Genomic DNA, 26,774 nt, shown 5'->3' on the forward strand with positions numbered 1-26,774 from the left:
AGTTTTATTTAGATAGTTATTAACAGTAATAAAACTCCTATATTTTTGACAATTTTCAGGCCAGGGAAGCCCTGTCAATACACAGACTTTAGCCGTAACGTTCAAGACATCCCAAAATAAGTTCTATAAATATTAATTTATTTCAGGTATTTTTTTTAATCCTTCCTCAAATTCTGTGAATATTACTTAATACTGGAGTGGTGGGAACAGATACTCCCTTTGCCTGGCTGGCATGGGCCAAGCCCGATAACACAACACAACAGTCATCATTGCTATATGCTTAGTTTAGCTTAGTTTAGAGATACAGCGTGGAAACAAGCTCTTCGGCACACCAAGTCCGCATCGACCAGCGATCCTCACACATTAACACAAGCCTACACACACTAGGGACAATTTACACTGATGCCATGTATACAAATCCAAGCCAATTAACCTACAAACCTGTATGTCTTTGGAGTGTGGGAAGAAACTGAAGATCTCGGAGAAAACCCACGCAGGTCACGGGGTGAACGTACAAACTCTGTACAGACAGCACCTGTCGTCGGGATCGAACCCGGGTTTCTGGCGCTGCAAGGCAGCAACTCTACTGCTGTGCCACCATGCTGCCCCTGATGGCCAAAAAAGTAGGCATATCTTATTGTCTGACAAGGATAACTAAGCTCAATGAATGAGATTGACTAGGTACACCAAGTACAGCCCGGACAAACCAAGATTCTACTAAGGGGGTTTAGTTCACAAGTAGCCAAGTTCCACATTCCACCATACCGAACTCTATGTAAGTCAGGAAATGCCAATTCCCCCTGGAAAGATGTGTCCGTCAGAGCTCAGAGAACTTAATGCTATCGCAGAGTAATGCAGCACAAGGCTAGCACTGGATCACTCAGAGATACCAATCAATGCTTTAATTAGCATTGCATGTGTTGACAAAATTATATGACAAATCCAAGATTTAACACTAGTTCTTTACCTTTATCAGAGCCAAAAACCTGTCCAAAATAGTGATGGCAAGAGAAAGGGTTTCTGGATAAAAGTAAAATATGCTGTTCAGTTCAGTCAGCCATTGAATCACCTCATCCCGCTGTGCTGGAGAGACATCTGTGTCCTGCAGAGGTAAATGAAACTGGATGTCAAAAGGCTTCCAACAGGCTCACAAATCACATTCTTATTTTACTTTAACTAAATTCCCCAAACATTGTTTCAAATAAAACAAGAAAGTATAAGTAACAATGGATCGTGTCACAATCCTATCTTAGACCAGAAATGAACCCACATTGCCAGAAAGTGAATCATGCCACAAATGAAAATAAATATTTGACAGGAGTAAAATTCAGCATGAATACAATTACCATCAATTGTACTGTCAATATTTATCCACACAGGGAATTGGAATATTCAAAGGATTTACATCTGAGAGTTATGGATGCTAAAAATGTATTGAACGTTGCTACTGAAAGACTTTTGGACACAGTGGGAATCGAGGAAAATGGAGAGGCAGCATTCTTGAGGTACAGAATATTTGAAGCTTTCCATCCACAAATATTGTTAAGATCTTCGTTTTTTTTTTTTTTATTGATTTAAGCTGGGAAAATACTACCCTAGTGAACCATGGCAACAGTTTCTCGTTGGTGAAGAAACGGCAACTCCCATGGAGCAAACAATTTCCTACCAACACAAGCAGGTTTATTTTTTTCCTTCTATTTGCTGCGAAAGGAGGAAAGATTAATCAAGAGTAATTCCCACCCGGTTCTTTCCTGTGAACACCTCAGCTTGGTGGGCACCCATTTCTCTCACTATCTTTCCCTCTTTCTTCCTCACCCTCCCTCTGAACTCTTCCACATATCATTCCCTCTGCCTTTATATTTCACTCCACTCCTCTTTATTAGACACCTTTGTATCTCCTTTTCATCTCTAGCCTTTCTCCATCCATCTGCCAAAGACGCCCCACCCCTCACCTATATCCACCTATCACTTGCTTATCCCACCTCTTTTCCAGATGTCTCCCCCCCCCACTACAATCAACCTGGTGCCCCTGACCCAAAACATCGCCTATCCACCCCCCCCCCCCCCCCCCCACCCCCACACATGTTGCCTGACCCGCTGAGTTACTCCAGCACTTTGTGTTTTGCATGAGATTAACTAACAAAATAGTGCTAGACACTAAGAGACTAACAAAAGGTATAAACACAGAATAATCATCTGAAATTACCAATGGAATGAGGAAGGAATGTTGGAATTCCCAAAAGAAAAGCCAGAAATGCTCATTATCTAGAATGCTAAAAGACTCATGTGTCAGAGTGGAAGACAAAGACTTGATCCTAAAATCAATGTTGAGTTTAACTGAAACTGTGTGGGAAACTGAAAATAGAGATCAGAGTGGGTGAATTAAAATGACAGACATGGGGAAACTCAGCATCACATTGGTAGACAAGGTGTTCTGTAAATTAGCCAGCACATGTCTCACCAACAGACAGGAACCCACAGTGAGCTGCAAATGCAGTATCATAAAATGAAACCATAATAAATCAGTGTCACATGAAAAGAATTAGGGACCAAAGGCAGTGGAAATGCAGGAGGTAAAAGAACAGATTATCACTTGTAGCTGCATGAAGAGACCCAAGTAGTGGAATGGATGTTGGTGGAGATGGAAGGATACTTCAAAAAGAACAATGCTGATGGGAAGAAGCTTCTTGTGGTGGAATGAAGACATTATAAACTGCAGAGGTTAATTTGTTGAGCATGATGGTCTGGAAAGGGACAAGGAGAACTACATTGTGGTTGTGGAAGGGTGGGGAAGAACTGACAGAAGTGCAGGAAATGGGACTGAGAAGGCCTAGCATTTGTCAACTGTAGTGGAGTGGAAAAATGGAGCAATTGAAAGTAATGACAGAATAGAGGGCATTGTGAGAACAGATACATCAAAGAAATTAACAATGTAATAGTCCATGCCACAAACAAGACAGAAGGAAGCACAGTCAAAGCTGTGGGAGTCAGCATTTCTGGCACATCCAAGCAGCAACAAAAAAAACACTACAGAAGATGAAAATCTAAAGTGCAAATAAAAAATGCTGGAAATATTCAGGTCAGACCACACTAAAGGAGAAATGCCTCATTATCTGCCACCCTCCCTTTTCTTTGCCAGTTTTGATGAAGGGTCGTTGAACTGAAACATTAACCACTTTTCTCCCGAGACATAGCCTTATTTGCCAAGTATTTCCAGCATTTCCTGATGTTATTCCTTCTACATTCATTTAATCAACCAGATAAATATTCTGCATTTACACCGCCAATACTATTTTTACACTAATACTCCTTTTGTCATTTAATCTCAGACTTCCACCCTATCAATGACTTTGCTTTTTGTTTGTACTCCTCCTCTTTATCTCATAACTAATATCATCTCTACGTCGAGTTTCCCACTCAACAAATGTTGCATTTTCTATTTCTAACATTAGAAATCAAATTTCTAGATTAGTACGGGTGTCAGAGGTTATGGGGAGAAGGCAGGAGAATGGGGTTAGGAGGGAGAGATAGAGCACCCATGATTAAATGGCGGAATAGAATTCATGGGCCGAATGGCCTAATTTTACTCCTATCACATGATTATTTTTTAATTCAAATTTTTATTAACTACAATTTCATGGTTTAATATCCGATATCATACGTGGAAGGTCGTGTTTTTAAAAAAAATAACCTAATCTAAAAGAAAGCAATAAAATGTCAGGTAATATTTCTCATTTCATGAATTTAGTTTTAATAAATTAATTAACAAAGGCAGCTTGTAAACAGAATCCAGAAAGTTTACTACTGCATACTACAGATACATACTACTGCAGATGCTGGAAATTTCAATTAAAAATAAGTCAATGGATATAACAACTGAATATCTACAGCATATTCCATTTTTCTTTCAAATTTCTAATATCCATTAGTTTGCTCTTCCACACCTCATTTTTCCTCAAAAATATTATTATTACTGTTTAAACAACAAAATGCCTTGGACCTAATTTTTTGATGTCATTGATGCAGCAACTTAAAACTCTTGTGTCTATAACAGATCTTATTTAATGTGCAATTGAATGGTATTTTTGACATGCAGAACACAGCCTTCATCAGATCATTTTTGCTGGCCAGTTCAAATTAATCTTAGATTGAGCACAATATTATCCATTTATCAATTTAGGTTGGGAAGAATGTAAAACCAGATATTTTCAATATACAATAAACACCCACAAACAGTGTGTGAAATATTGTGCAACTTTTCAAAGAATATTAATTAGACTGAACACATGCAGCTTTCTTACGATACGATACTCTCCAGTACAAATATTTTTTATCCTCCATTAGATTTTACAATTAACAATTTAACAAGTCTTGCATTGAAAGACAAGTAAATTATACTAATTAAACAGAATTAATTATGTAGAGATTTACTTCTTACACCTCTGAATATATTTGAATCATCTTATAGTTTATGGCATCGCACAATTAGATGCAATAAATTAATTACCTGATTGGTTAGATATTTTGGCACGTACACTTTCCACGTCCATTCTTCCCTAGAAACTGCCTTCTCCAAAAAGATGGGCAGCTTCTGGCTCTCCAAGGGTCCTGAAAACTTCATGACACTCCTTGGATATGCCAACCTCCCAAATGTATACAGCTACCTGTAAATTATAATTCATCATATCAATACAATAATTCTGCTGAAGGACTCAGTCAGCCTAGCTACACCAGGTATACCCATTTTAAAAACTTAAACATTATGGCTTTAGTCATCTTCATTTATAACCACATTCTGTTGCTTAAATACACAGATTCATAAGACTACTCTGCATTACAGGATTTGGTACTTAGAATTAGTTGGAAAACTGGTTTTCGATTAAAGACACCTAGTTTAAAAATAGTATTCATAAGCATGTTAAAAACTGATGGGATAGAATGACAAAATTACTCAGATATTCCTGAGTGCAGCTGTTCAAGATTCATGAAGTTTGGGACTTGTGCGCACCAGTACAAATGTTACAATCTTCCTGACAGGTGTTTGTCACCCTGATTGTGCTTCAAAGGGAGTCCAGTAGGAGGGTCAAAAATATGAAGAAAATTCAGATAGGGATCCCATTCCAGAAAACGCTAATGCTAGCAGAAGGCAGCAAGAAACAATAATAAAATCGTGCTAGCCAACAACATTAAACAGAGCACACAAGTTCATCCAGGTTCATATGAAAAATATTCACTTAGGTAAGGTACACAATATGGTTAGTAAGAAAGAACTGCAGATGCTGGTTTAAATTGAATGCTGGAGTAACTCAGTGGGAAAGGCAGCATCTCTGGAGAGAAGGAATGGGTGACATTTCAGGTCGAGACCCTTCTTCAGACACAATATAGTTAGTTTTGATATAAAGCCTAACATCCCTCACCCAGAAATCACAAAAGAGCCTAGTGCAGAACAGCTAAAAAACGAAAAGCAACACAAATTGACATGTGTACCCCCATACAGCTAGAAGTTTACTTGTAACGTTAAACTTACTTCAAATGTATTGGCATTGTTTTACATGCAAATCAAGGTTTCCAGTTCAGTTTATTGTCACATGTACCAATTAAGGTACAGTGAAATGCTATCCATGCAAATCATACCATCAGTGCGAAAGAGAAAATAAATAAATAGACAGAATAGTGTTATAGCTACACAGAAAGTACAGATTTTAAAAGTCCAAAAAGGGGAAAATGGCAGATATTCTGGAAAGGCATTAGTTGTCCTTTTCCTCTTAGTCATCTTGAAATCGGCCACTATATTCTTTACAAAAATTATCAGTGAAATTGGAAACTTTTTCCAGCATCTTAGTCGGAACAAATGGTTGAATCTCTGAAATAAAGCCCAGAAACCCCCTACCTACCGGAAAAAACCCTATTGTTGCCTCATACAGCATGCAGACTCCAAAAAGGACACAAGCTGTACAAAAACATGATTCCACCATTCAAGACACAATAGTTTTAACGAATAGTGCACCGAGGAAGTTATTTGCATCTCTAAACCATTATGTTTTTGTGCACAGATTACAAATGTATATTTAAAACATATTTAGCAAATTATATAAATGTAATTTTTGTAAAGTGTTCCAATGCTACGAGCCACTAATCTGTCAATTCTAAAATATCAAAATTCTGCAATCAAATTACAATTTTTCATTGAACTAACGAGCTCATTTTCAAACAAGCACAAGGAGGATTAAAAAATAGGCATGGGAACTTTAAATAAATCATGTATTCAAATTACAGCTACATTCACAAGGAACAAAGAAAATAAGCTCCTTCAATAAAAACATATGATTACGTTCAATAAAAATGCCAATACTTTTGAAGTAAGTTTCACATAACCAGTAAGTTCAGTTAGTTAAGACTGAAGATTTGATCCAAATATATCTGGCAGTTAGAAAAATAACACATTCATGTTCCATTACATGAATATATTTGAACAAAAGTACTGTGTTGTTTTCAGCCGTAATTTCTATTTACAATGAAGCAAATGGACAATCAGATAGCATAATGCCCTTTGGAAGCAATACATCAACCAAAATCTTTACCTCCTGGTGTTATTAAATCTCCAGCATACCAAATGCAGTGGGAAAAGCCTTGACATCCACGAAAGTAAACTTTCAAATGCAGAACTCTTCTCAGTTTTGTTTCATAGCTAGATGCTCTATCCTCCTTGATCAACACTGACAATGATAGATTAAATGTAGCCTTATGCTGGGAATCTGGCTGTATCCCAGGATAAGGCTTCAGGATTTGAATGATCTGCAGTTTTGTATCAGCTGTATGGACTCTGAGCTGGGAAGACTGAATTCCGACAGGTCTGTTGCAAAGTAAATCTCCAGAATTACCAGAACTCTCAGCCATATAAATAATCTAGCCCTTTTTCAAAGACATTCTACAACAGAAAGTGCATAGCGATATCCTGAATGTAGAATCTTACAAGTCTGCACAACTTGTTATTTCTTTCCATTTTTAATTTCTACATCAAAGTTATAATGGAAACTACACAAGTCAGTCACACAAATACAACCTCTTTGCAATGGAGGCGTGGTAGTACCATGACAGGCATCGCAATACAATTAACAGGATGCTGCTGGCAGTTTTTATAACCTGGAAACACAAGTTTACAATAAAATTCAGGGCAGAATACTCTCAAATGAATTTCTGAAAAAATCTTGATAGACAACTTTATGTTGCAGACTGAATTGTAGCTCAGCTCCAGCTGATAAATCTCCTACCACTTCTCTCAGAATACGCTCGCTTCATGCTAATAAAAAGATTATTTTATTCCACCAGTAGCTGGTCACAGAAAATGAAAAATATTGCATTTATCAAGCATCCTTAAGCATGGCATTCCAAAATGTGTCACAAGCTATCTCAAAGAGTGACATGCTGGGATATAGAACAGCACGCCACTAGTTTTACAGGTAAATAAAAATATTTTTATACTGCCTTGCCTTCACTAACATTGTTGAGAAGATGATATATCAGAATTAGAATCAAAGCACAACAAGAGATCATTTGCCTCATCGTGTCCATGCTGGCAAAATACATTTTTAGGTTAATCATACTTCCAAGCTCAAGCCATTGCCTTGTAGATCATGGTTCAAACGTCATCTTCATACTTGTTGAACATGGGAAGACACCTTCACTCTTTTCAGGCAATGAATAGCAAATCCCTCTCCCACTACCGAGTGATTTTTCTCCCCCTCAACTCCCCTCTGATGCTTCTAATAATTACTTTGTCCAAATCCGTTGGCCACTGATCTGATGTGAAATGGCTCATTCCTGTTCACTCTGCCTAGATGTCTTTTTTTATACATATACTCATACTCAAAGCTCCCATCTGTTAATTTTGTTCAAAAAAAAGTCTAGCCAATCTCAACTATAATCCTTCAGCCCTTGCAACATAAAAAAAAATGTTTTCACTCTCACCAGTGATATCACACCATTTATTTAGCAAAGAGAATACAACGTACATAATAGTTAGTTGTGGCCTTACGAGTGATTCACACAGTTCTATCAAGACCTTATGCTATAAAAAGGAACTGCAGAAGCCTGTTTATACTAAGGATAGACACAAAATGCTAAGTATCTCAGCTCGGGTCAGGCAGCATCTCTGGAGAAAATGGATAGGCGGTGTTTTAGGTCGGGACCCTTCTTCTTATCTATCTAGCACAACCTTGTTGTTTTAATATTCCATGCTTCAGTCAAGAGACAAGAATCCCATCCCTTTTCTTGACCACCTTTTCTACAATCATACTATTTTTTACCGTTTTCAGCACTTTAAGCACCTTCCATTTATCTTGTATTTCCTCACTTTATTGCCATACACCTGAATTCCATTTTGCCTTTATATACCTGTCTAACAGACCACTGATATGTTTAGTGATATAGCATGGAAAGCAGTGCAGACATTTATTCTACTTGCCAATGTTGCTGTCAAAACTCTTTATGGTGCCCCATAATTAATTTAAAATCAGGTACATACACCACAACAAACAAGGCACTTGGTACTATCAAAATATGAACTGTATTCCTGTCACTGTTACTCTCCAGTCCTGCTGAACATTTGCTTTCTTCCACTGAGCTAATTTATAATCCAATTTACAATTTTATTTTAATTCTCAGTCTTTTATTTTCTTGATCATATAGGATGAGCAAATGCCTTGCTATAATCCATGTATATTAAATCAAATACTCTATCCTCTGACTTCCTTGTTACCTCCTCAAAAAAATCATTTATCTTGAACAGAAATTACGTTTCCTTGACAAATCCTTAACAAGTATCCTTGATTTATGTGCCTATCAAAAGGCTGCTTTGTCATCTGAGATTTTCCACAATTTGTCCAACATTTTTTCCACAAAAGAAATGTAAAACTTTTGTAAAGCATGATTACATAACAATTATTAGTTCAATGATTGAAATTAACAATTTTGCACAAAGAACCTTACGTTTAGTTCATTTGAAATAGGTGAAAGCCACAAAGTGTTGGATTGGATTTGCTACTACTATAGCCCACATCTTAAAATTATATATTGATTTTTTTGAGCAGATAATAAATGTATTAGAATGCTGAATTAATTATGAATGAATATTATGACTTTAAGAATGATAAAATGTCAGTATCCTATGAAATAAGATATTATTTTGCTTGTACAGTGCATTTCAATCAACGGCAGCATCCCGAGGGACTCGAAGCCGGACTTGGTACACTAAGTGAACCAACAAAAGGGATAAACCTACTTGTCCTTATTGATAGATGTAAGCCCTACATGGTCCTCTTGTAGATAAAGTGCAGTTATCATACCGAGGACACCTTCCTTCCCGGCAGATGGTTCTTCCATTCTCCCAGGATTCCACAAAATAAAAGCCAGTCCTCTGCAAATTCCATTCACTCCAGGAGACATCAAGAATCATCTGAGAGCATGGGATGTAGCAAAATTATGGGACCAGACAATATCCCAGCTGCACCACTGAAGACTTGCTCTCCAAACCGAACTGCACCTTTAGCTAGGCTGTTCCACAGCACTCTCAATGCAAGCAGCTACCTGATAACTTGAAGATAGACACAAAAAACTGGAGTATCTCAGCGGGACAGACAGCATCTCTGGAGAGATGGAATGCTGCCTGTCCCGCTGAGTTACTCCAGCTTTTTGTGTCTATCTTCGGTTTAAACCAGCATCTGCAGTTCATTCCTACACATACCTGATAACTTGAAAGAGTGCCCAGGTATGCACCAATTACAGAATAGAAACCCGAAACGTGCCTATTCCTTTTGTCCAGTGATGCTGCCTGACCCGCAGAGTTACTCCAGCATTTGGTGTCTACAATAGGCATCAAGGCTATAACACTAATGGATGGATTCATAACTCCCACAAACGATGATGATTATGGAAGTTACAATGCAATTACCCCAGCCTCAGGAGCTCACTGCAACAGTTGCTTATGATAGTGTCAACCATGTTTAGCTCTAACATCACAAGTTAGAACCAGATAAGATTGTACAATATTTGCATTTTGCATATGCTCAGAAAATTAGGCACCACACCAGCCTGCATCAAGGCCTAAAATACATTCAAACATGGACTGGAAGAATCCTCACCAACAAGAAAATGTCTAACAACCTACCTCTGATATTCAATGCAATATCATTGCTTTTTCTACAAATACCGTAAATACAAACCAGTCAAAGTCTGAGTATCCAGTAGCAAATGACTCGGCTTCTGCAATTCCAAAGCCTTGGCACCATCTTCAAGGCACACAGGACATTCAAGGGGAATTAGATATCAAATACACAAATTAAATTTTCCTATATTTTTTTTAAATGTACTACTCCGAAGACAGTCATTGAAAATTAAAATAAATATCTACATAATTAAAAGTCTCATCTTGACCACTTCCTGTTTGCGCTGCATATTGATTTTAGAAAAAGCTCTACCCTGTATCGCTGTGATTTTTGGACATCTTACTCACAATCCTCCTCCGCTGAGCCAGCCCTGAGGATTTTTCCCATCGATGAAAAATAAAAAAGTTATGAGTATTTAAAAAACCTTGAGATCAGCTGATTGGTCCTCTTGCCTGTCAATCACCGTGATGAAGGTAACGCCCCCTTCCGGAGGGGGCAGGACTATAAAACCCCAGATGCCTGGACCGAGTCAGTCACTCTGCAGGATCGCGAGGGAGAGTTCACAACTGTGATTCTAAGCTGTGAATCAACTGAATTGTGAGTCTGCCCTTAATGACAATGCCATGAGTTGTTTGGCCTGCTGCCCTGTCTGTGCTTGAAACTGCAATGCTTTATTAGGTCCCACTGTGTTTGGAAGGAATAAATGCTTTATTAGGTCCGACTGTGTTTGGAAGGAATAAATGCTTTATTAGGTCCGACTGTGTTTGGAAGGAATAAATGCTTTATTAGGTCCGATTGTGTTTGGAAGGAATAAATGCTTTATTAGGTCCGACTGTGTTTGGAAGGAATAAATGCTTTATTAGGTCCGACTGTGTTTGGAAGGAATAAATGCTTTATTAGGTCCGACTGTGTTTGGAAGGAATAAATGCTTTATTATGTCCGACTGTGTTTGGAAGGAATAAATGCTTTATTAGGTCTGACTGTGTTTGGAAGGAATAAATGCTTTATTAGGTCCAACTGTGTTTGGAAGGAATAAATGCTTTATTAGGTCCGACTGTGTTTAGTCCAAAAGTCCCGCTCATTTTGTGACTTCCGCTTAGTGGACAGGTCGGGAGGGCCAGACTTCACAGCGTGTGGGGAGTCTGGCCCGGGTCAGCAAGGCCCCTGTTGCACAAATTGGCTGGGCCGCCAGGGGTAAAGTTGCGGGGAGGGCAGGAGCGTTGAGAAGGAGGGGGTTGGGGATCATGCCAGCAATTCACTCACTCACCGCTGCCGTGGCGCTCCGGGCGCGGAGCCACCGCATTGTGGCCGGGGAGGGAAGTAGCTCGTGTGGCTGCAAACGGCCGCCGGGATTTGACAGCGGAACCGGCCGCAACCACAGCACCTTTTGCCGGCCCACTCACCTCTGGCAGTGCTCTCCATCTGAATACAATACAATACAATTTATTGTCGTTTGAGCCTCAGTGAGGCTCAAACGAAATTCTGTTTCCACAGCCATACAAACAAAGACAATTCCTAGACATACACACAATTTAGTTCACACAAACATCCATCACAGTGGGCCCACTGTGATGGAAGGCAAAGTCTTTTCTCTCCCCTGTTCTCCATGTCTCTCCCGATGTCGAAGCCCCAGGCGGGCGATGATAAGTCCCACGGCCATTTTAGGCCGTGCCGGGCGATTTACGGCCCCACTCCCAGTCTAAAAGTCTCGAAGTTGGAGCCCCCGGCGGGCGCTGGAATATCCCACGGCCATGAAGCCGTGCCGGGCGATGTATGACCCCCGCTCCGGGTCGTTCCAACCCCACGACACGGGCTGGAGAAGTCGCGTTGCGGGAGCTCCGGGAAGCGGTCTCTCTCTCCCCCCGGACCCGCGAGCTCCCAATGTCCCAGTCCACCGGACCTGCGGCTGCGTTGCTGGAGCCTCCGAGCCCCAGGAGTCGAGTCGCAGCAGCGAGTCACCACCGCTCCCCACGCTCCGAGGCCGGCAAGCCCCACGATGGTGAGTAGTCCGCAGCTCCGCAGTCTCCCGAGCCCCCGGGTCGTTCAGGTTGGAGGCCGCTCCACGGTGCTAGGCCCCAACGACAACGGAGACCCGACAGGGAAAAGGTCGGGTCTCCCAGACAGGGAAGAGATTTTAAACGGTTTCCCCCTGCACCCCCCCCCCCCCCCCCCCGCATATACACATTTAAAACCAGTGTTAAAAAACACCAAACACTACATTAACTAGACAAAAAATTTAAAAAAGACAGACAGGCTGTAGGGGCCGCTGCAACGGGTGAGTCGCGCCGCCAATAAACACCTCCCTCCTGCCGCTCGCTCATGTCAGCTGCTTCCTTCAAATCCTTAAATTCTGACTGCCGCTGGAAGCAGGACATGGCCTCACTTGCTGCACTAGGTGACACTGCATGGCATTCACTGCCCGGTTCGTGTCTTTCAATGTAAAATTGCAAGGGGACATGCTATGGAGGTGTGTGGCGGTTGTCGGTCAAGTGAGAATAACAGAGAGAATAAGAATGCTGCTGCCTTGTCAACAGACGTGCACAAAAGCAGTTGGTATTACTTTTGAAATACCCGTTATCCCTATTTTTGACCTGGCTCGGAGACCAGACAGGCTCGGAGACCAGCTCAAGAGCAAAGATCATAGAGGGGAGCGGGTCAGCCGGTGATGAATAACAGGACAGCGGGCGGTGGAGATTACTCCTGTGTCAGCGCGAGTAGCCTTGATTGGTCCCTTGAACTAGTATTGTCATTCAATAAGATCACAACTGATTCAACTTGTCCCGGTGTGCTCCCATTTTACCCACCATCTCTCCACCTGCCGTCACCCTCCACCCCCTCCCCCCCCCCCACCCATTCAATCCTTCAGAATGGAGGAGATCTGGAAGCCTTGGGCAAATTGAATTGTTACTTTCTTTCTTTCTTTTTGGGGTTTTTTTGAGCGTGAGAAATTCTATGTCCCGCCAGCCTTTTTTCAAAATTTAGCAATTCAAAATGGGGGTGCGTCTTCATTGCCGGGAAATACGGTAGTTTAGTTTAGAGATACAGCACAGAAACATGCCCTTTGGCCAACCACGTCTGCACTGACCAGTAATCTCCGCACAGTAATGCTATCCTACACACACGGCACAATTTACATATATACTAAGCCAATTAACCTACAAACCTGTACAAGTTTGGAGTGTGGGAGGAAACCGAAGATCTCGGAGAAGACCCACATGATCACGGGCAGAATGTACAAATTCCATACAGACAGCACCCGTAGTCGGGATCGAACCCAGGTCTCTGGCATTGCAAGTGCTGTAAGGCAGCAACTCTATCGCTGCGCCACTGTGCCGCCCCAATTCACTGATATATTTACCAAATAGGGAAAAAAACAACTGGATGTTGAAAGGGTGAGAAAAAGATGAAGTTGGAGGAGGAAGCTCTTGCTGAGCATAAAGTTATTGAACAGAATATCTTAGCTCCATGCTTAAAATTTCATATAGCTTTATCTATGGACCTACAGGAAATCAAGAGATGCACATTTAAATGTGGCAATGCCAGCCCAGATCTTTTAATTTGGCTATCAGAAACGTTTTTTTAAAATAATTAGGACAATGTTCCAATGTCTATATAAAATATATATACAGAGTTCTGATTAAAAATTCTGGGTGGCCCAGTGGTGCATTTGGTAGCACTGCCACCTCACAGTGCCATAAATCCGGGTTCAACCAGACCTTGGATGCTGTCTGTGTGGAGTTGGCATTTTCTCCCAGTGATCACATAGGTTTCTTCCGGGTGCTCCAGTTTCCTCTCACATCCAGATGTGATGCTGAGGCTCTATCAGGAGCTGTCAGGTCGCATTTGGAGTACTGTGAGAAAATTTGGGCCCCATATCTGAGGAAGGATGTGCTGGCTCTGGAGAGGGTCCAGAGGAAGCTTACAGGAATGATTCAATGAATGATGGGTTAGCATATGATGAGTGTTTGAAAGCTCACTCTACTCGCTGGAGTACAGGGCCTCTACTCGCTGGAGTTTAGAAGGTTGAGGGGGGACCTCATTGAAACTTACTGAATAATGAAAAGCATAGAGTGGATATGGAAAGGATGTTTCCACTGGTTGGAGTCTAGGACCAGAGGTCATATCCTCAGAATTAAAGGGCGCTCTTTTAGAAAGGAGGTGAGGAGGATCTTCGTTAGTCAGAGGGTAGTAAATGCGTGGGACTCATTGGCACAGAAAGCTGTGGAGGCCAAGACAGTGAATATTTTTAAGGCAGAGATAGACAAAATTCTTGATTAGAACGGGTGTCAAAGGTTATGGGGAGAAGGCAGGAAAATGGGATTAGGAGACAGAGATAGAGTCATAGAGTGATACAGTGTGGAAACAGGCCCTCCGGCCCAACTCGCTCACACCAGCCAACAATGTCCCAACTACCCTAGTCCCACTTGCCTGCGCTTGGTCCATAACCTTCTAAACCTGTCCTATCCATGCACCTGTCCAAGTGTTTCTTAAACAATGGGATAATCCCAGCCTCAACTACCTCCTCTGGCAGCTTGTTCCATACACACCTCCCCCCCCCCCCCCCCCCCCCCGCCCCCATCCTCTGTGTGAAAAAGTTACCCCTCGGATTCCTATTAAATCTATTCCTCTTCACCTTGAACCTATGTCCTCTGGTCCTAAATTTCCCAACTCTGGGTAAAAGACTGTGCATCTACCCGATCTATTCCACTCATGATTTTGTATACCTCTATAAGATCTCCCCTCATCCTCCTATGTTCCATGGAATAGAGACCCAGCCTACTCAACCTCTCCCTATAGCTCACACCCTCTAGTCCTGGCAACATCCTCGTAAATCTTTTCTGAACCCTTTCAAGCTTGACAATATCTTTCCTATAATATGGTGCCCAGAACTGAACATGATATTCTAAATGCGGTCTCACCAACGTCTTATACAACTGCAACATGACCTCCCAACTTCTATACTCTGCCTGATGAAGGCCAAAGTGCCAAAAGCCTTTTTGACAACCTTATCTACCTGCGACTCGACCTTCAAGGAACCATGCACTTATACTTCTAGATCCCTCTGCTCTACACTACCCAGAGGCCTACCATTTACAGTGTAGGTCGTACCTTTGTTTGACATCCCAAAGTGCAACATTAACATAGAAACATAGAAAATAGGTACAGGAGTAGGCCATTCGGCCCTTCAAGCCTGCACCGCCATTCAATGTGATCATGCCTGATCATCCAACTCAGTATCCTGTACCTGCCTTCTCTCCATACCCCCTGATCCATTTAGCCACAAGGGCCACATCTAACTCCCTCTTAAATATAGCCAATGAACTGGCCTCAACTACCTTCTGTGGCAGAGTTCCAGAGATTCAACACTCTGTGTGAAAAATGTTTTCCTCATCTCGGTCCTAAAAGATTTCCCCCTTATCCTTAAACTGTGACCCCCTTGTTCCAACATCGGGAATAATCTTCCTGCATCTAGCCTGTCCGACCCCTTAAGAATTTTGTAAGTTTCTATAAGATCCCCCCTCAATCTTCTAAATTCTAGCGAGTACGAGCCGAGTCTATCCAGTCTTTCTTCAAATGAAAGTCCTGACATCCCAGGAATCAGTCTGTACTCCCTCTATGGCAAGAATGTCTTTCCCCAGATTAGGAGACCAAAACTGTACGCAATACTCCAGGTGTGGTCTCACCAACTGTACAACTGCAGTAGAACCTCCCTGCTCCTATACTCAAATCCTTTTGCTATGAATGCTAACATACCATTCGCCTTCTTCACTGCCTGCTGCACCTGCATGCCTACTTTTAATGACTGGCGTACCATGACACCCAGGTCTCGTTGCATCTCCCCTTTTCCTAATCGGCCACTGTATTAAATTCCATCAACCATTCCGCCGCCTACCTGGGCAATTGATCCAGATCCTGCTGCAATCGTTCACAACCTTCACTATCTGCAAAACCTTCACTAACTTTTGTATCATCAGCAAACTTGCTAATCTTTCCCTGTATATTCTCATCCAAATCATTGTTGTAGATGACAAAATCATTGATGTAGATGACAACATTGATGTAGATCAGCCATGATTGAATGGCAGAGTGGACTCGATCGGCCGAATGACCGAATTCTACTCCTATAACTTGTGAACTAGTCCCGAACAGGTGCATGTCTGTCGGTTAATTGTCTGTAAAATTGCCCCTTATGTGCAATGAGCAGATTAGAAAGTGGAATAACATAGTACTACTTTATATGGATCGTCAGCATGGACCTACTAGGTCGGTCTCGTTTCCATGCTGTACCTTTAAACTAACTTAAACTAACATTCTTTATTCTCTTTACTGAACTAATTCCAATTGAACAGAATAAAAACTATTGCAAACTAAAATGTTTGTATATATAGCTGCAAAGTTCTCAATACTGCATTGAACAGGAATGAAATGCTCAACTCCAGCTCCTAAAATCTTATTACCATAGGTGTTGAAGGCTTTATGAATCATAGAACAATTGATTGCACTGCCTTCATTCTTGAATCTAGTTCAATGCTCTACAATAATCAATTTTAAAAGGATCATTTGGCACAGATATGCAAGAAATCCCTTTGACAAACTTGTGACTCAATTTCCGTTTATAGTTTTATTTTAAAAACAGGCCCACTGGACGGTTAACAGTGTTCCCAATGTTCAACACATAACTGCAATAACTATGTCTGCAAATCTTACCAACCATCTTGTTTTTTTTAAACTTAAAGGAAGAGTTCTCTCATACTCTGCCTTGTAGAGGGAACACTTGCAATAACACGGTTATTCTAAAAAAATATAATTTAAAAAAATCAGCGGTCTGCAGCTGCCGTTTTTACTAAACAGAATATCTAAACAAATGTTTGATGCAGCAAGTTCCACAAAATAACCGTGGTATAAATTATCATACAATGAACTTTTAAAAAATCTGTATGTCCAATTCACTAATTTGTTTGGTTAATAAAAATGAAAATAACAAACAGGAAAACAAAACATAAGGGCAAGAACAAGGAAATGGAAATAAAAATAAGAAAGGCCAATTGAATTTAACAATTAACAAGTATACAAAGATCAGGACATTTGAAATACATTTTAACTTATTTTACAGCATACAGTTTTTAACAGAAATATCAGTATTGTGTACAGATAATGTAGCTAGGGCCTCCAACTGCTCTGTGTATGAATGCTGGCTATTCCTAGCTATTGGATAAAAATATTATCTGTAAATTACAAGTAGGTGTCAGTTTAATCATAGCCTACCTAGCTCAAATTCATTCCTCATTGCAGCCTATACAACGTCTCAAAATTCATTTCCCCAATTCCTACCTCTTCTCAAGGCCCATTTTACAACCTTCTCCCCATAACTAACGCACAAAATCAGTTTCCCTCCATTATAGTAGCCACTATTTCACCTTCTTCCCCCCCCCCCATCACCCTCTTCCCCCACTCGCCCCCCCCCCCCCCATTCGCCTCCACTCTACTCATCCTTTCCCTCCCTCCTCCTTCTCCCATTTCCCTTCGCCCCCACCCCCCATCCCTTGTTCCCACTCCCCTTCTCGTCTTCTTCCCATCCCTCCCGCTCCCCTTCCACCCCTCCCTTGTTCTCCCTCTCCCCACTCTCATCTCCCCCCTTCCATCTCTCCTTTACCCTCTCCTTCACCTCCCCCTCTCCTTCTCCCCCTCTCCTTTTCTCCTCTCCCTTTCCTTCACTTCCCTCTCCCTCTCCTTCACCTCCCTCTCCTTCTCACCCTCTCCTTCTCACCCTCTCCTTCTCACCCTCTCCTTCACCTCCCCCTCATTCTCTCCCTCCTCTCCCTCACCCTCTCCTTCTCTCCCCTTCCACTAACCCCCCCTTCCCCTCTTGACCCCCAACCCTTCTCCCTCTCCTCTTGAACCCCCCTTCTCCCCCCCCCATCACCCTCTCCTCATCCCCGGCCCCCTTCTCTCCTCTCCCACCACCCACTCTCATCCTCCTCCTCCTCCTCCTCCCTGTGAGCGCTGCGATCCTCTCACCTCCCCCGCGAAGCTGCGCTCTTGACCGTCGGCCTGGATCCCCCGGTCCATGAACCCGCTGACAGCCGCTCGCCTCACTGCTCCATGTCGGCGGCCGGGCGGGCGGTCAGTGTGCTGGAGAAACGGAGGCCTGGCGGCCGTGGTTGGGGAGGGGGGAGCGCGGCCGCTCGGCGCCGGGCCTGGCCTGGCTGTGTGTGGGGCTGAGGCTGGGCCCAGTGTCGCTGCTCCTCCCTCCCTCCCTCCCTCCCTCTGCCGGCGCACGGATCCCGCCTCACAGCGCAGCAGCGCCGCCGCCGCCGCCGGACATAGCCCCTTCCTCCTCGCCCAGCTGTCCGCCTCTACAACCCGCCTCAGCCCAGCACAAGCCCCTGTAGCCGCGGCGGGGTGGGACGGGGGGAGCAGCGGGCAGAAGCGAGCGATGGCCGCCGCACTCGTTTGTGGCGGCGGAGGGTGGTTGACGGTCCCAGGAAGCTCCGCGGTGCTGATGTAAACAAGGTCCAGGGCTAAGATACTGGAGCAAGAACTTTGGTCCAGAGCAGAGGAGCTGCTGCTGCTGGAGGAGGAGGAAGGACAAGGTGTCTCTGCATCTGCTGGGCAGAGGGGAAACATCCCGATGATCATCAAACTATCTCACGCAATGCATTTGAAATATTCCAAATGCTGTTATTTAAAGTCACTAGGGTTAGCAGCATCGGTGAAGAGAGAGGAACTGAATGAAGGGCCCCGATCCGAAACGTTGCCTGTCCATTTCCTCTACATACACTGCCTGACTCGCTAAGTTGTTCCAGAACTTCGTATTTTTGCGAAATGAAACAGTATTTTCAGTCCAGAATCAATAGACAATAGATGCAGGAGTAGGCCATTCGGCCCTTCGAGCCAGCACCGCCATTCACTGACCATGGCTGATCATCCACACTCAGTACCCCAATCCTGCCTTCTCCCCATATCCCCTGACTCCGCTATCTTTAAAAGCTCTATCTAACTCTCTTGAAAGCATCCAGAGAATTGACCTGAGGCAGAGAATCAATCAGTGTCCGAAGACGTGGAGTAACAAGGCCGTGCAAGTGAACAAAATAAAGTCAAGTCAAGTTTATTTGTCACATACACATACGAGATGTGCAGTGAAATGAAAGTGGCAATGCTCGCGGACTTTTGTGCAAAAGACAAAACTATAAACACAATCATAACACACATATTCTTTTACATAATAAATAATGGAAGGAAAAACGTTCAGTAGAGTTAGTCCCTGGTGAGATAGGCATTTACAGTCCGAATGGCCTCTGGGAAGAAACTCCTTCTCAACCTCTCCGTTCTCACCGCATGGCAACGGAGGCGTTTGCCTGACCGTAGCAGCTGGAACAGTCCGTTGCAGGGGTGGAAGGGGTCTCTCATGATATTGTTGGCTCTGGAGTTGCACCTCCTGATGTATAGTTCCTGTAGGGGGGCAAGTGAAGTTCCCATAGTGCGTTCGGCCGAACGCACTACTCTCTGCAGAGCCTTGTCCTTTTCAGAGCAATTCCCAAACCAGATGGTAATGTTCCCGGACAAGAGGCACACTAACAGAAAGTGAAAGACAAAAGTCTTGTCAGAATGAAAAGCGGATCTCGGTCAAAATATATATTTTTAGGAAAGAATTCGTTAATATCTTGCTTCTTATTGATTACAGTGCAGAAAGCCATTTTTGCCCATCAAATCCATTCAAACTCCATGCAGAAGAAACCATCTGTTCCATTCACCCACTTCTTACTACCCTGTCGCCCTGCAATATTTACCCTGTTCTTACCTACTCAACAACGTCATTTTCATTTGCGACTTGCTTACACTTAGGGGGAACTTATAGTAACCAATTAATCTTTGGGATGTGAGAGGAAACATTGAGAGCGCCCAGAAGAAACATAAGCAGCCAAAGGGATGACACAAAGCTGGGTGGCAGTGTGAACTGCGAGGAGGATGCTATGAGGCCACAGGGTGACTTGGATAGGTTGGGTGAGTGGGCACATGCATGGCAGATGCAGTGTAATGTGGATAAATGTGAGTTTATGCACTTTGGTGGCAAGATCAGGAAGGCAGATTAGGAACAGGGGAGGTGCAATGAGACCTGGGTGTGCTTGTACATGTCATTGAAAGTAGGCATGCAGGTACAGTAGACTGAAGAAAGCTAATGGCATGTTGGCCTTCATTGCGAGAAGATGAATTTAGGATCAAGGAGGTCCTACTGCAGTTGTACAGGGCCCTGGTGAGACCACATCTGGAGTATTGTGTGCAATTTTGGTCTACTAATTAGAGGAAGGACATTATTGCTATTGAGGGAAGGTTCACCAGGTTAATTCCTGGGATAGCGGGACTGACATATGATGAAAGAATGGGTTGACTGGGCTTATATTCACTGGAATTTAGAAGGATGAGAGGAAATCTTATAGAAACATATAAAATTCTTAAAGGATTGGACAGGCTAGATGCAGGGAAAATGTTCCTGATGTTGGGGGAGTCCAAAACCAGGGGTCACAGTTTAAGAATAAGGAGTAGGCCATTTAGGACTGAGATGAGGAAAAACGTCTTCACCCAGAGAGTTGTGGATCTGTGGAATTTTCTGCCGCAGAAGGCAGTGGTGGCCAATTCCATGGATATTTTCAAGAGAGATTTAGATTTAGCTCTTGGGGCTAAAGGAATCAAGAGATATGGGGGGAAAAGCAGGAACTACGTACTCATTTTAGATGATCAGCCATGATCATATTGAATGGCTACTCGAAGGGCCAAATGGCCTACTCCTGCATCTATTTCTCTATGTTTCTATGTACCCGAGGTCTAGATTTAACCCAGGTCCCTGGAGCTGTAAGGCACAATGCTAACTACTGCACAACCATGCCGGTTCGAATCCCGCTTGGAGTGCATACTGTCGTTGTGTCCTTGGGCAAGACACTTCACCCACCTTTGCCTGTGTGTGAATGTGTGTGAGTGATTGGTGGTGGTCGGAGGGGCCGTAGGCGCAGATTGGCAGCCACGCTTCCGTCAGTCTGCCCCAGGGCAGCTGTGGCTACAGAAGTAGCTTACCACCACCAAGTGTGACTGAGGAGTGAATGAATAATGCGATGTAAAGCGCCTTGAGTATTAGAAAGGCGCTATATAAATCCCATCCATTATTATTATATGACCTGAACTTCTACACGTCCCCATAATTCCCACCTGATCTACTGGATATTTCCAGCATTTTATGTTTTTTTTGCTTCATTACTTAAGAATTGGAGAATCATTAACTATGTGGATGGTGTTCAGAGTGGGGAAGGGACTAGTTGGAGAGATTCTATAGATTATGTTTAATGTTCACTTCTAGCTCAAAGGATATACTTAGAGTAATCATGGAAATTGTAGATATATGTTGTACATTGCTAGTGTTTTTCAGTCACTTGCCTGTCACAATTAGAAAAGTGAGGCAATAAATTACAATACAATACAATTTATTTGTGTCATTTGAACCTCATTGAGGTTCAAACGAAATTTGGTTTCTGCAGTCATACACACAAGAAAAAGAACCAAGACACAACACAATTTACACAAACATCCATCACAGTGAATCTCCTCCTCACTGTGATGGAAGGCAAAGTCTTATCTCTCCCCTGCACTCATTCTCCTCCCGATGTCAGAGTAAAAGCCCCCGGCGGGCGATGGTAAATAAGTCCCGCAGCCATTAAAGCCGCGCAGGGTGATGCAAGGCCACGCTCCGGGTCTTGGTGTTGGAACCCTCGGCGGGCGCTAACAAGTCCCACGGCCATTTAAAGCCGCGCCGGGCGATGATGTAAGGCCCCATTCCAGGTAATTTTCAACCCCGCAACTCGGGCGGGAGAAGTCGCCGTTGCAGAAGCCCCGAAAAGCGGTCTCCCAGCAGGGACCCACGGGCTCCCGGTGTCACCGTCCACCAGACCTGCGGTTGGAGCCTCCGAATTGCCGGGGTCGGGTCACAGCCGCGCGCCACCACAGCTCCACCCGCTCCGAACTCAGCCAACTCCGCGATGGTGGGTAAGTCCGCAGCTCCGCGACTGGAGCCCCAGGTCGTTCCGGTTGGAGGCCGCTCAAGGGTGCTAGGCCCCAACGACAACGGAGACCCGACAGAGAAAAGGTAGGGTTCTCCGTGCAGGGGAAAGATTTTAAAAGTTTCCCCACCCCCCGCCCCCCACACAAATACCCAGTTTAAAAAAAGCACTTAAACTACATTCAAACATTCAAACGCGACAAAAAACAAAACAAAAAAAAACGACAGACGAACTGCAGAGGCCGCTGCGACGCGAGTCGCACCGCCCACCCGCCCACAATTGCTGGGAATTTAAAAAAGCCAAAGAAAGAAAGAATATTATGCAAACTATACCAGGTGAAATAGTGATGCAGCAGCTAATGCTGCTACTTCACACCTCCAAACCTGGGTTTCATCCTGACCTTGAGGGTTGTCATTCCAGAGTTTGCACTTTCTGTGACTGTTAAGATTTTCCTCCATGTCCTCAGAGATGCCGACAGTTTATTTGGCTACTATAAATTATCTGTTAGAGTAGATTAGTGACAAAAGTTATCAAAGAGGGATCCATAGACATATGTGAGACAGAATAAATAGCCAGGGTCTATGGGAGATGAAGAATTAAATTAATAGAATTGCTCCATTAGCAGGAGCTGAAGAGCCTTTCCTGTTTCATTATGATAAGATATTCATATTTAATTAATATTCAGTAATTCATGTGCTTAACAGCAATTGTATTATTTATTTTTATATCCAATGATCAATGGCTGTCATGTAAACTCATTAGTAAGTTTGATCAGCTTCCAGCATCTGCAGTCTCTTGAGTCTCCATTCATATTTCATTCTTCTGCCTATCAAGGGGCCGAGGGGCGATTAATAAAAGTTTAGAAAATTATGAAAGGTATAGATAGGGAGATAATCAGAAACTTTCTCTGAGGGTGAAAATGTCAAATTCTAAAAGACATAACTACAAGGTCAGGGAGAGAAAGTTTAAAGGAGATGTGTAGGGCAAATCTTTTACACAGATAGCGGAAGGTTCTTGGAACACGCTGCCAGGGGTGGTAATGGAAGCAGATACAATAGACGTGTTTTAGAAACTTTTAGACGTATGAATATTAAAATGAAATGTTAAATGGCCAGCTCGACATAGATTACCAAACCTACACCAAACCCAAACCTATTAGGAGCAGACGAGGGCACTCGATCTAATTTGAGATACCAGCTACCAGGCCAGATGTGTACAGCAATTCATTCTTCCCCCGCACAATTAGAGCATGGAATAGTCTTCACCCTACCATAGTTACACAACCAGACGCAACTAAATTTAAGGCAGCTCTTCTTCTCCAAGAGCCCTTTTTTGCTTAAATCCACCCTCCGCCACCTCCAGTTTAAATTCCATTTGGAATATTTTTGGAGGACCAGGAAACCAAGAACCATTATGCCAGGAATCGAGGGATTTGGCGCATGTTCAGGCAGAAGCGATTTGTTTAAGTAGGCATTATGTCCGGCAGGGAAGTGCCTGTTCACAGTGTGCTGCACTGTTCTAAATATATAAAAGGGTCCTATTTGGAATTGCTGATATTCTGCTCTAAAGCTGTCTGGATTGCTGTTGTTTTTTTGTTTTTGAAAGTAAATGAAATAAAAGTAGGAGTATAAATAATGTTTAATTTTAACAAGACTCGGAGTTTAGGTGTTGTATGTTTCCTGCAGACTGACTGAAATATATCACTAAATGATAATGATCTTTATATATTTTTAGATTACTTAAAAAGCATCTCAACTGAGAGCTGTCTTGAGAAATTCATGTGGGATTTTTCGAAATGATTGATAGGAATAAGTGATATAAAAGCTCAACATGTGAACCCATTTCAAATGTGCTGACATTGTGCATAATTGTTGTGAAATTTCAAAATTATCCTTTGTACCATTTCATGACACAAGCTCAGTAGTTTATATTGTAACCTAATGTATCATAGCTACAGTTCTGCAACAGATTTTCTGTCCACACAAACTCTGTAAAGATCATCCTCCTCAGTTATTATCACACCAGACAAACCAATGCCTACGGGCATGATATAAATGATCTTGTAGACACAAGGGACTGCAGATGCTGGTTGACAAAAAAAAAGACATAATCTGCTGGAGTAACTCAGCGAGTCAGTCAGCATCTCTGGAGAACATGAATAGGCAACTTTTGAGGTCAGGGCCTTCTTCCGATTGATTGTAGTAGAGGGGAGTAAGCTGGAAGAGAGATGGGAGCAGTATCTGAAGCGTTACCCATCTATGTTCTCCAGAGATTCTGCCTGACCCGTTGAGTTACTCCAGTACTTTGTATTATTTTAAGTGATAGGTGGATACAGGTTAGGGGGCGGGGGTTGATTGACAGGTGGTTGGACAAAGGCCAGAGATGAAAAGACTGAAGTACGGAGATAAAGAAATAAAATAAATAATAGTAAAGACTGTGAGATAAGGAGATAAAGAGATAAAATAAATAATCTTAATTTTTGCAGACAGATGACAAACCAAGTCTGTAAAGCATCTTATCTTGGGTTGTTTCCCAGAAAATCATTTAAAATGACATTTGCTTGTTACTGTGCCATCAGAATTGCTACAACCTATCATCAAAACTGGAACTTTCACAGACATTAAACACCTGGCAACGATGTGATTAAGTCAACACTGCCTGCACAGATAGACATGCTGTCATCATCTCTTAATGGGCCTTTTCTGTTATATAATAGTCAAAGGTTTCAAAGGTCTTTTATTGTCACGTGTATGCAAATGATAATTCAAATTTCACTGTACCTTAATTGGTACATGTGACAATAACCTGACCTTGACCCTGAAACCAATGATATTCGTATTACCATACAGCCATCTTAAAAAAAGCAACAAGGCACACAACTACATAAAAGTCAACATAAACATCCACCACAGTGGATTCCCCACATTCCTCACTGTGATGGAAGGCAATAAAGTCTAATCTTCCCTCATTTTTCTCCCGCGGTCGGGACTTTCAAACTATCAGTTGGGGCAATCGAAGCTCCTGCAGCCGGAGGTCGAAGCCCCCGTGTCGGGGCGATTGAAGCTCCCGCATCGGGGTGGTCGAAGCTCTTGCGGCTTGGAGCTCCAGAAGTCAGTCTCTAACCAAAGATCCATAATGTTAAGTCCACAGGCTCCCGCGATTGGAGCTCAGAGGTCTCCAGCAAAGGCCACCAGCTCCTCCATGTTAGGTCGCAGTGCGGACGGAGATACGATATGGGAAAAAAATTTGCATCTCCGCCTAGGTAAGAGATTAAAGTTTCCCCCAACCCCTACCCCCCACCCCCCACGTAAAACAAGCTAAAGAACACTAAAAAATACAGTTAACACGTACTATAAAACAACAAAGAAGGAAGGAACAGACAGACTGTTGGCGAGGCAGCCATTGCTGGTGCCACGCAGTGGTAAAAAAATACTGAATTCGTCTTCTTCAAGAATCTTTTGGGGGGGGTGTATATCTGAATACTCATAATGCCAATAATTTCCTTGTCCGTGAAATGTGTGACATCATGTTAGTCTCAAAAAATATTTAACATGATAACTTATTTTGTCGACCGCTCCACAATAAAATCATATTTGGAAATGGTGCGCAGTGATAAAAATGTGTTTAACATAAGTTTCTTAAAACTATGCAATTGCAAATAAAAATTGCAAAATATATGAAACATTAACAAAAACAATATTGAAAAGTTTGAATTCAGTATTTAAATTGGGGCATCTTTGCTGGAACATAGTTATCTGTTCTTCTGTGTGGGAGGAGTGTAAGACAGCCAAGGAACAATATGCTTACATATGTGGAAAGGCCAGGTAACCAAAGGCCAGCCGCCTAATATCAGATAGATTGTAGAAAAAATTGTGAGGTACAGCATATATGAGCAGATGAAGAGATTGATTAAGAATAGAAAATATGGATTTCTTTGGGGAAGTTTATGTCTGATTAACTTAATTGACGTTGGAAGATTGATCTTATTTGGCTTAGTTTAGAGGTACGGCAGGGACGCTGAGAGTGGTGCCATTGAGTATGGCTGCCCCGCCTACAGCTGCTCATCCTTTCATCCTATATTTTTATTTTTAGTCCGTCAAAAAGCTTTTTATGTGGGGGATTGGGAGATGGAAGGAGGAAACTGTTTTCTTAGTCACTTAGTCACTGGTCGAGGAATGCGTCTGTACTCCAAGCCGCATCTTTGCCCCCCTCCTCACGGCCTACCATCTGGATTGGCGCATCCCTTCCTGCCGGAGACCGGCCAGAGCTTCAGCTTAAGCAGCGGTGCAGCACTGAATTACCATCGCGAAGCGGGCCGATGCCCGAGTCGCCGTGTTGGAGCTCCGGAGTGCTGGGACTGCCGACTTTTAACACCGTGGAGCTGTGGTCTGCGGAGCGGCGCTGACTTTAACAACGCAAGGCCCTGGGATCCTTCGCCGAGGATTGCAATGTGGAGCTCCGCCCAACTCGGCCTGTGGACTTCGGAAGCCGCGGCCTCCAGTAGGAAGCGGCCGATTCAGAACTCCAAGCCGCTGAGAGTGTTCTTCCATCATCCGGTGAGAGG

At 42.9% G+C, this 26,774-nt stretch overlaps 1 protein-coding gene across 1 annotated transcript in view; it reads right to left on the minus strand.

Annotated features, from left to right (window-relative positions):
* ccni (cyclin I) overlaps window positions 1-18,633 on the minus strand; it is a 34,092-nt gene extending 15,459 nt beyond the window's left edge. Inside the window, exons 1-3 of the mRNA XM_033024903.1 lie at window positions 18,183-18,633; window positions 4,508-4,664; window positions 968-1,102 (exon numbers count right to left, since the gene is read on the minus strand). Of these exons, the coding sequence (XP_032880794.1) occupies window positions 968-1,102; window positions 4,508-4,621 (249 nt within the window). The 5' untranslated portion in view covers window positions 4,622-4,664; window positions 18,183-18,633. The remainder of the gene's footprint in view (window positions 1-967; window positions 1,103-4,507; window positions 4,665-18,182) is intronic.
* Between the last annotated feature and the right edge of the window lie 8,141 nt (window positions 18,634-26,774).

The sequence above is a fragment of the Amblyraja radiata genome, chromosome 1 (genome assembly GCF_010909765.2).
Source record: "Amblyraja radiata isolate CabotCenter1 chromosome 1, sAmbRad1.1.pri, whole genome shotgun sequence".
Lineage (NCBI taxonomy): Eukaryota > Metazoa > Chordata > Chondrichthyes > Rajiformes > Rajidae > Amblyraja > Amblyraja radiata.